The sequence below is a fragment of the Phragmites australis genome, chromosome 18, assembly GCF_958298935.1.
Source record: "Phragmites australis chromosome 18, lpPhrAust1.1, whole genome shotgun sequence".
NCBI classification, from domain to species: domain Eukaryota; kingdom Viridiplantae; phylum Streptophyta; class Magnoliopsida; order Poales; family Poaceae; genus Phragmites; species Phragmites australis.
In genome coordinates, this window is record NC_084938.1 from 19,867,261 (window position 1) to 19,877,984 (window position 10,724).

Genomic DNA, 10,724 nt, shown 5'->3' on the forward strand with positions numbered 1-10,724 from the left:
CCTACAACGCCAAGTTGCTACTAAATTTCGCAAAGGAGTGGACTCGTTAGTCCTTCGCACTTGTTGGAGGCTTTGGTTATCGCGCAACGACATCATCTTCAACAACCGCCGCATCTCCTCAAACTCCTTGGTAGCTCTCATCAAAGATGACATTGGTCGGTGGTGCAAGGCCGGGGGCAAAGCACTTAGAAACCACCATGGCTAGGATGCGTTCTTTTGGCTCGGTCACTTGATTACCACTTCGGTTAGTTGTTGGTAGCTACCTAATCGTGTAATACTTCATCTACATTTTCTCGAATGAGCAGCTTTTGTGACCCGCTGAGGGTCTTTGTGTAAACCCGTCTGTAATTACTTTACTTTTTCTTAATTCAATTATACGCAGCTCTCCAGCGTATTCGAGAAAAAGTAGTTAGAGGCTAGATTAAGCTCTCACGTCGGTAGCAAGTCAGGGAAAAAAGCAGACATAGTTGTTAAAAAAAATGAGGAAAAAATTGTACAAATTCTCATAGCTTTGCATACACAAGATGTAGACTGAAATGCAAGACAAAGAATATTCATGTTGATAAATTGCAGATGAGAGATTGATGACATTTTCTTTACATAACATATAGATGCAAATAAGCCAGAAAATTTATAAATCTAAGGAATCTTATACAGTTGGCAAAGGAAATGGCTGAACCCAAATCCATGACTTGTCTAATGCAGCACAGCTGCACAAAGAATATTTCTATCCTTGCCGATTGACCTGTCGCAACTCGTTGGCTAAGTCCACTCCAATTTAGAGCCAAGTGGTTCAGGTCCGTCCAGTAGGCCCAGTTCTGAAATATTCTTCCAGTTCAATAATCCTACAAGCTCGGACGCTTTGGTTCCTGCAACTCTTATTTAGTGCACACTGTTCATATTTCCGTGCCTCTGATGGAAAAAGGAATCAAGAATATGAACGGATCGTATTGACACATAAATGCCGACCTAGTTGCTAGGACTGATTGTTCCTATCCCAAGTGACCAAAACCCATGACCAAGAAAGTCTGGAAAGAGATAGACTAAGGAAAGAAATAAAGGATTACGTACGAATAGTCATATCAAGAGCATATAAGCAAATTACAGACCAATGCCAATATCCAAGGTGTTGAAAATGGCTGAAAGATAAGTCTACTAGTTTCAAGGTTCTAAAACTGGCTAATAGGTACTCGCTAGACCACCTCATCTTGTAGCGAGTATACAAAAATCGTCCTTGTACTAGGCCTTGCAACATGATTCTCTTTTTCTATTTAAATGTTTTTATTTATACATGTATGTTCGTATAACAACTAAACAAAAATGCACTACATCTCTTTTGATCATATCACGTATATAAGTATTTAAAAATTATCCTTTTTTCAACACAAGCAAGTAATTATAAATAAAAATGCAATGCAATGCACCATTCAACATTAAGTAATTATAAATCATCAGTTTAGCATTCAATAAGTGAAAGGATATTTTTGCAACAAACTAAAGCTCATAATTCATATGCTAATATTGTTTCAACTTTCAACGGCATTTTCATCATACGACTGCAACTAAGGCCATTACAGGTGTGGGGTAGGATGAGAGATACTCGGCCTTGTACAAGGCCTATTAGGCGACTTTTTTAATAAGCGGCCTATTATTCCGAGTAGACCTAGTATATACTAGGTTTAACCTACTAAGTATGTGACCTATTCCTTGTACAAGGCCTAAGTAAACCTAGTTTTAGAACCTTGATAAGTTCTTTTACTAAAAAGGAAAAGCTGATGATTTGCCACTCATTCGATGCTATTTCAAGATTTGCCACCAGAGTGTTGCATGGACATGTGGTACTAGGACCCAAAGGTCAGTGTGATATCAAATGGCAAATCCTCAAGCATCAATAAATAGGGTGGCAATTCCTCATGATTTTATGAAAGAAAGAGAGAAACGTCTTCTGTCACTGCCTCAGAAACTCTAGAGTATAGACACCCGTCAGATAGCATTTTCAGACTTCTTGCTTTCAGGTATTTTGAGATGACTGTGACCCGATCAGTGATTCACTCCATCTAAGTGAATGGTGGTTCAGTGACAAGAACGTTCTGGTTGTTAATCACTTGTCATACTTTTCAGATATATGCTGTTGGCAAGTTGATTCCTATCTTGCTGATGCTTCTATTTGTGCACAATGATCTGCAAGTTTTTTCCCTTGTCCGTAGCACAGGTGAGATAAATTAAACTTGAGTATCTAGGCGTTCGCTTTGTTCTAAGATAATCAAACGGAAGGACAACATGGCGGACAAAGAACAAATAACAGGTGTTTAGATTTGTCAGAGGAAATCGTGCGATATGTCGTCCTAGAAAGGAAATAAACTACTAGCCAGCATCTAGCATGGTGGCCTAATGTACGAAATAGATCAAATAACAGGTGGGATAAGAGGGGAAAGGAAGAACATGCACAGAATCGTTAATCGAAAAGCGTGTCGAGCATGAACTGTACGAGCGTGAACCGAAGCAAGAACTGGCAGAGCGCGATGTCGTCGGGTAGTTCCTGACCTTGGAGTCGCCACCGCACCGGGCGCAAGGGAGAGCGCCGGGCGCCGATCGTGGCACTGCGCACACCGGCGGCGACGCGCGTAGAGAGGCGCCGCGTGATCAAGACGCCGCCGGCCTTTTTTTTTTTTGAACCTGAGAAATTTCCATTACTCAGACGCTAACAGATCGTTAGCAACGATTACACACGGATGCTCTCAGGGAAAGAACTTATAATTCGTTCTTCCCCTCGATGCACGAATGACCCAGAACAGCTAGCTCATGAGCAGCTTGATTACAGTGTCTACCTTTGAACTGGCAAACAAAACTAAGAAACGAAGATGAGGCTAGAGACTTTATTTCCTCTGCCAAATGTCCAACTGCAGTGTCATCAAAATCGTCGGAGTTGATCGCTCGCACCGCCTTCAGTGAATCTGACTCCACGATGAGGTGCCCGATACCCAGGTCGACAGCCGTTTGAATCCCCTAAAGACATGCAAGGAGCTCTGCATGAAAAGCGCTTAACAGGTGATCGACCTTTCCCCTCCCGGCTGAGACCACATCCCCATCACTGTCCCTGACCAGAAATCCCCAACTACCCGACCCTGAATCGGGTAAGAACGAGCCGTCACAATTTAGCTTCAGAACTCCCGGCTGTGGTTTGCTCCATCGATCTCTTCGCCTTGCCGGTCCACCAGTGGTAATGTTCGCCTCCCCCTTCAGAAGAGACTCCGCCTCCGCCACATAGACCTTTGTGCTTCTGGCGATAATTTCAGCACTGTGCCATCGTCCCTCTTCCCTGATGTTATTTCGTTCATTCTAGATGTTCCAAAGTGCAGTGATAATCAGCAAATACCGATTCTCCTTCCTTTTCAGAATGTAGTCGGCTACATCCCAGGGACAGTAAAGATTTACCAGCTCCGATCTCTCAACCTCCATGTTCAGTAGACCCCATACTTGCTTTGCCAGATTGCACTTAAAGAACAAGTGCCCTCCATCCTCCCCAACGCTATTACATATTACACATCTTTCCTCGACTTTCATACCTCGATGAACAAGATTGCTTCTGAGGGGATGTGAGTTGTGTGTCATACGCCAAAAGAAATGCTTCAGCTTATTTGGGCATTTGAGTTGCCATATCGCCGCTGCGGCCTCACGCGCCGCCAACGCTGGCGCTCCCACCGGGCCAGGTCTGCGGAGCGGAGTGAGCGACAAGGCAAATTGACAGATGTCTCGTTCGTTGGTGGGCCTCCTTCTTCTTCAGAGGTGTTATGGGCCTTTTGGGCCGACATGTTGATGGGCCGGCCAGCCGTGGAGGTGGAATTTTTTAATTTTTAAATAAAAAATTACATATATATATCCATTTTGAAAAAAATTTAAATCTAGAATTCTGAAATAGTGATGAAAAATTCTAAAAATCTGTGCAGATGATGCTATCATCTAACTTCCAAAAAATTTCAAACAAAAATATTATTTGTACAATAAAAAATAAAAAAGATTTATTTCAGAATCCTAAATTTTGAATTTTTTGTTTCTTATTGTAAAAGTAATTGTTTGAGTTTAGAGAGCTACAAGATATCATCTTCTACAGCACATAATTTGTTCCTATTTTTTCATAATTATTTATATAATATTTTAAATTTTAAGAGAATTGGAATACAATATTTTTCATTTTTCAATCTATCACCTTCTAACGGGCGCATATACATTGCAATTTTTATTTAAAAATATAAAAATAAAAAAGTTCCGCGGAGGTAGATGCATGGGCCGAGGCATGTTATCAAGTATCAACCATGGACGTTTGGGCCTAGAGAATGGGTCAGTCTGGCTTTTGTGGGCCCCGATGAACATGTGCTTGCACTAGGCTGACTCACCCTCCCTCGGCACCTCAGCTCTCACTCGATTAGCCGCCGCGAACCTCGTCCTGCCGCCGAAGAAGAAGAACGGCGGCCGCCGGACTCTGGTGGTTGAACGGCAGGCAGCCAGTGGCACTTCCCCCGCCGACGCGTCGACTGGATTGGATTGGTGATTCATCCCAATTTTAAAGGGGAGTTGTTTTCTTTTGTTGGTAAGGAACCCTAACTTGCTTGGATGCATTTTTTTTTTCTGGGAGCTGGGAGATAGATCTCTTACCTGCTCTGTGAGCTATCAAATCCAATTCTCCAAAAAGGAAGGAAAGAAGGATAGGTGTTCAACGGAATACCCATGCCCAGTGCGAAGTCCGCCCCTGGTGCTTGCGTGGTTTGTAGTCGTCAGGCTTATCTGTTGTTGCTTGGCAGGGCACACTGCGGGTTGCTATTTGCGTACATCGCCCCCCCCCCCCCCCCCCCCCGGAGAAACTTGCATACAGCACGAGATAGAAGATGGGTATCCTGGAGAGGATCAAGGAGATTGAGGCCGAGATGGCTCGGACGCAGAAAAACAAAGCAACAGGTTTTGTTGTCTTCACTGGCTCTCCACCGTTACAACTATGCAATTCATGCTTATCCTTGTATGCTGTTTTTCCTTTTCATTTCAATGAAACTGTACTGCCACATATAACACTGGATCACTTATCTAATCACGAAAAACATAGCTTGAGTTGGGGAGAGGGGGGGGGGGGATCTCCAGCATTTCTTGGTTCATCTACTGCCACCTTGGTCGTGCTACCTATATTCTCATACCTCTAATGAAATCTTAGCTTCTCAGCGTGTCTGGAAGCTAGAACCTCTTATCATGTTGCTGTTCATTGCTATAGATGTTTACGTTAATGATGACCACAAGCTGTCTCATTTGAATATCCACTGGTGGACATGTAATAATTCTAAATCTGTAGACATATATAATTCATGAACTGTATTCAACAACATTCCTTTTCTGTTATTACATATTTCTACTTTAAATCAAATCCATAAAGTGTATCTTTATGCATTTTGTGATGAGCAAATAGTCAAACATCCTGTATATGCCAACAGGTGTGCCTTTCTCTACACTGATATCACGACTCTTGATCATAAGACTGCCTTTTCTTTTGGTAAAAAACATAGCATAAATGTCTGTACTCAACCGATGACTATCTCTTGTTTGCTTAATTTCCACCTAATTTTGCAGCATGTTGTTATATTAGTTAATCTTGTGCGGAAGTTTGTCTTGTATATTGTATCTGGTAATAATTTTGTATTCTCTATTTGTCATATAGAATATCATCTTGGACAACTGAAGGCAAAGTTAGCAAAGTTGAGGACACAGTTATTGGAGCCCCCAAAGGTATCAATGGGTTGTGAAACTAAATCAGAATCTTGAATTTTGTTTGGTATAGTTTTATGTTGTAATTTGAATTACAAATTAGATCAAGTGAAGCTAATATTTTGTTGTTTCTTCATTCCTTGAAAGCTTTCTAAGTAGTAACATAGTGTAAAAAGGCAAAGCAGTCTTAACATGGGAGTTCCTTGCATTTTGTCACACCTGACATATCATTTTGGTCGTACAGGGTTCCAGTGGAGGAGGAGATGGTTTTGAAGTCACAAAGTTTGGGCATGGTCGTGTTGCACTTATTGGATTTCCCAGGTCTCCCTCTTCTGCCTACTATTAAGTACCAGAGAGTCTTGTATTTCAAACCTTTCAGTTTGTACTGGTGGATTTTTGATTCTTGAACTCTGTTCTAATCAATTAGAGAACCTTATGTGTTCTGCATATATCATCCGCTGTCTTGTATTTTTGACACATTTATGTCTGCCAACTAACTTTCATAGCTATTGCCTTGTATATATGGAAATGAGATATATGAATACTTGATGACCCTATCCATTCTATATTTGGTACCATACTTTCTATTGTCTAATTTTTATTATCTAACGTCCTTTTTGTATCTGGTATTACTAACTTAAGCTGAAAATTTATTTCTTGGTAATGCAAAGCATAAAATGGTCAATATAGTCAACCACTCAGATTATAACGTCTGTATGTCTCATGTGTTGTGACTTGTGTGAGTATATCTTGCAGTGTTGGAAAGTCGACTCTTTTAACTATGTTGACTGGGACACATTCTGAAGCTGCGTCATATGAGTTCACAACCCTCACTTGCATTCCTGGAATCATTCATTACAATGATACCAAAATCCAGCTTCTTGATCTTCCTGGTATCATTGAAGGAGCATCTGAAGGCAAGGGGCGTGGTAGACAGGTGAATGCTGCTAACAGTTAATCATTTTTATGTAAGGTGGGTTCTTTTACCCACAAATCATTTCTTGTTTTTTTTATGTATTCTACCGTTCCTGCTTTCAGGTTATTGCTGTTGCGAAGTCATCAGATCTTGTGCTGATGGTTCTGGATGCCTCAAAGGTTAGTAGTTAACTGAGGGCCTGTTTGTTTTAGCTTTAGATTGTGAAAATCCATTCCAATCTGTAGAATCTGTGGAAGCTCCTTCCCACCAAATTGTGGATTGTAGGATTTTGTAGTACAACATGGCTTGTGGATTGTGAGAATCAGCTTTTATGTGACCATTTGTTTTTGCTTTTGCTTTTGGGGCTAGAATCCATAATCAAAATAAAAAACAAATAGGTCCTGAATAAGCTTCACTTCATTCACTGCATTTTGCATTTTCTTTGTTCTATCTTTAGAATAGCTACGTTTTTGAAGCATAAGTAAGATCTTATGGTAGGAGAGAAGGGAAGGAACAGATGTTTAGGTCTATTGGGTAGTGTTTTCTTCTCATTGACAGATAGAAAATTTCAGTTCCCATAATTTGATAGAATTCTCAATAGCAGAAATACCACGTTCTTAGCAGAATCATTTTGACTATTGAAGTTCTTACATAAGTCCTTTAACAATCGAATTTCTTGACCAGTTTACTTTGCAAGTATATTTCATATTACACAATGATCTTATTAATGATAAATTTGAGCTTTATGCAACAAAATACAAGAAGTTAGAAAATCTGAAAAAATGAAGAATAAAAGAAAGGTTAAAATGGAAAAAATGAAAACAGAATCAGGAAAGAGTCTTAAAAGGATAAAAATTAGGGGAAAATTGGGAATAACAAAGATAAAAGTTCCAGGAAAATCAGTGGTGGTCTGGTACTATGGGACTTGGCTAGACAGTGGTATGGTGGCCTTTTTGCCCCTTTGTTTACAGTCCTGGGACGGTAGTGGCAAGAAAGGGCAGGGAAAACTAAAGTAGTGGCACTGGAGGAAAGAGCAAAAATTTCAGTGGTAGATCAGGGAAACCGCTAAGGTTCAATGGCGTAGGAGGAATTTTCTCTTTTTATGTTTGCATGTTAATTGTTATATTAGTTCTAAATTAGCTGTTTTCCGCTTTCTTAGTTGTAAGTAAAAGCCTGTAATATTACTTAGTAAGTTGCCGAGCTTCAAATATGGTTGTATCATTTTTACTGTATATCTGCTGAAAAACATTACTAAATTCTTCTTGAATAGAGACATCCATACACTGCCTTTTGGAAGTTATATGTGATTGCACATGATCCAAGCCTTGCCTGATTTCCATTTGCTTATTAGATTATTCTTCTAAATTTCATTTCAGAGTGAAGGACATCGCCAAATATTAACTAGAGAACTGGAAGCTGTTGGACTCCGTCTCAACAAAAGGCCTCCCCAGGTACATATATACATGTTGAAAATGTAACAAAGGCAAATGGATCTAGAAAAAGATAGAGAAGGATACTCTATGCAACAGTGAAATTGTAAGATGGACCCTTCAGACACTCAAATAAGGCATTCTTTTCATCTGGTTCCAAGAAAGAGAACATCCTGAACTTGCTGGGCATGACTTGAATCCACAGATTGAGTATGCCCGGCCTACAGTTAGAGGCAGTGTCTATACCATAACCTGGAAATTGGGAACAGATGAATGCCACGTCACCTCTGAGGCATGAGGCCTCGCAATCTGTATTGGGTGGTCTGTATCGCATGGGTTTGTAAAACATAGCAGGGATCTAAGTCATCTCATGTAGATCTGACTATCTGACTAGGTACATAATTCAGCCAAACCATAAATGAATCAACTAATTGTATTTTTCTGTGCTAGTAATTTAAATTTGGTGTCTTCTGTTGAAGTGATCGCATCTATGTTGAAAAACAGCACTTGGGTATGAATTCTGCATACAAATATTATACCAAATTTTTGTGGACATCTATATCATGGGAAGGAGGGTGCAAATTAAGGTTTGACTTACTGTGGCAGTTGTAAAAGGCTCTAAATCACATTTACTTCTTACTGAACATTTCTACCTTTTTACTACATGAGGTGTTTTCTTGCTGACAAGTGCTGACCTAGTTATGTAACTTGACCAACTAACTATGTGACCAATCCTTACATCGTAGCCTATGGACTGTCTCCTAGATGAGGCCTAAATAAGTACTTTGTTCACCAACTATACTCTGTTGCTTCTGACTTATGAGGGTTTCATGTGTGCATTTGTACTTGAGATATTCCCTCCTGGTTTATTAATTATGTCTTTTGGTACAAATAGATATACTTCAAAAGGAAGAAGACTGGTGGGATTTCTTTCAACACCACGGTTCCTTTGACTCATATTGATGAGAAGCTCTGCTATCAGATCCTGCATGAGTACAAAATTCATAATGCTGAGGTGTGTCTACGTGCATGTGGGTGTGCATGTGTATGTGTATGTGCATGTGCTTGCAACTGACTAAACTATTTTGTTTACTTTAGGTGTTATTCCGTGAAGATGCTACTGTGGATGATCTCATCGATGCCATTGAAGGAAATCGGAAGTACATTAAATGTGTTTATGTATATAACAAGATTGATGTTGTTGGTATTGATGATGTGGACAAGCTTGCTCGGCAGCCAAATTCACTGGTGATCAGCTGCAATTTGAAGGCATGTTTCATCTGTCACCTGCATCTCTATCAAACTTTTTTTTATCCTTGATTTGTTTGCGTTGTCCCCAAAGTTATATTGGCGTGTCGCCATCTTTGAATGGCAGTGCACACTTAATTTTGAGTTTGTAATATGCTCCGTCAGTTCTGTTCTCTGTCTTTGTATCTTCATGTGACTGACTTTTTGTTCTTTACAGCTGAACTTGGACAGGCTACTGGCGAGAATGTGGGATGAAATGGGTCTAACGAGGGTGTATACGAAGCCACAGGGTCAGCAACCTGATTTCACAGATCCGGTTGTTCTTTCTACTGTATGTTTTCTCCCCTTCTATGCTTTTCACTTCTTGCTGTTCTAAGGAACACGAGGAACAGGCTGGTTGATGACCTTAGTTTTGTGCCATCAGGATAGAGGTGGTTGCACAGTTGAAGACTTCTGCAATCATATCCATAGAAGTTTGCTCAAGGATGTGAAGTATGTTCTTGTATGGGGAATCAGCGCAAGGCACTATCCTCAACATTGTGGCCTTGGCCATTGTCTTCAAGACGAGGATGTTGTCCAGATAGTAAAAAAGAAGGTATCACCTGCCGGAGGCTGAGTTGATCACATTATAGATCAATAAAATGATATCGTTATATAGTTTACATATCAAATTTTCTGGTATCATTAGCTGCAAAAGTGCTAAACCTGTGAACTGAAACTTTCAGGAAAAGGAGGAGGGCGGGCGAGGCCGGTTCAAGTCGCACACGAATGCACCTGATCGGATATGCGATAGGGTGAAGAAAGCTCCTCTGAAGCAATAATCGGATCGCCAAATGCATTGGAATCAGCTTCTCCAAATCAGATGAACAACCTATAGATCAGATAATCTGGAACTAGCTGAGCCGGGTGCTACTTCTTGCAGCCCTATTTTATACCAGAAGGGCCGTATTTAAAAGTATTCACATAGGAACCCCCTGTATCTCTGCACAATACCAGTGCACTGCAGTGTCACCATGAAAGGTTAGATAATGTGTTATGGGGTTTCTCTTACATGCTATTCTGAATAATTATCACGAGACTTTGGAAAGATAAATGAGAGTTCTGCGATGCTACCATGTAACAGCCCAAATTCAGAATAAACAAAATTTTATTTTTTATATACAAAAGAAAATAAATGAATAGAATGAATAAAACCTAAATAAGTATATATACCTATATATGTATATACAAAAGGTTTTAAGTTTGTTTGCAAATGTTTGATTTATATTTGTTTGAATTGCTTGAGTATATATTGCTTGATTTAAAGAGTATATTAAATAATATGTATATTGTATATAAACATGTATGTATATGTATTAAAAAGGAACAGGAAAAGGACAGAAAAG

At 39.9% G+C, this 10,724-nt stretch overlaps 1 protein-coding gene and 1 long non-coding RNA gene across 3 annotated transcripts; one reads left to right on the forward strand and one right to left on the reverse strand.

Moving 5' to 3' along the window:
* Positions 1–537: 537 nt before the first annotated feature.
* LOC133898765 (uncharacterized) lies at positions 538–2,665 on the reverse strand. Its single transcript, XR_009906264.1, has 2 exons — positions 2,545–2,665; positions 538–869 (listed from the first exon to the last, which is right to left on the reverse strand). It is a non-coding gene; the product is annotated as an uncharacterized LOC133898765 (long non-coding RNA).
* A 1,718-nt stretch (positions 2,666–4,383) lies between these two features.
* On the forward strand, positions 4,384–10,454 carry LOC133898766 (developmentally-regulated G-protein 2-like). 2 transcript variants are annotated; one of them, XM_062339473.1, is made up of 12 exons: positions 4,384–4,588; positions 4,800–4,953; positions 5,699–5,766; positions 5,990–6,066; positions 6,502–6,682; positions 6,784–6,840; positions 8,038–8,112; positions 8,987–9,106; positions 9,190–9,360; positions 9,557–9,670; positions 9,764–9,934; positions 10,065–10,454. In XM_062339473.1, exons 2-12 carry the CDS (start codon positions 4,884–4,886, stop codon positions 10,158–10,160), a joined length of 1,200 nt encoding a protein of 399 aa, XP_062195457.1. In that variant the 5' UTR covers positions 4,384–4,588; positions 4,800–4,883; the 3' UTR covers positions 10,161–10,454. The 2 variants fall into 2 exon arrangements, with proteins under 2 accessions (XP_062195457.1, XP_062195458.1); XM_062339474.1 differs by lacking the exon at positions 4,800–4,953 and having other exon boundaries at positions 4,385–4,588.
* Positions 10,455–10,724: the final 270 nt, after the last annotated feature.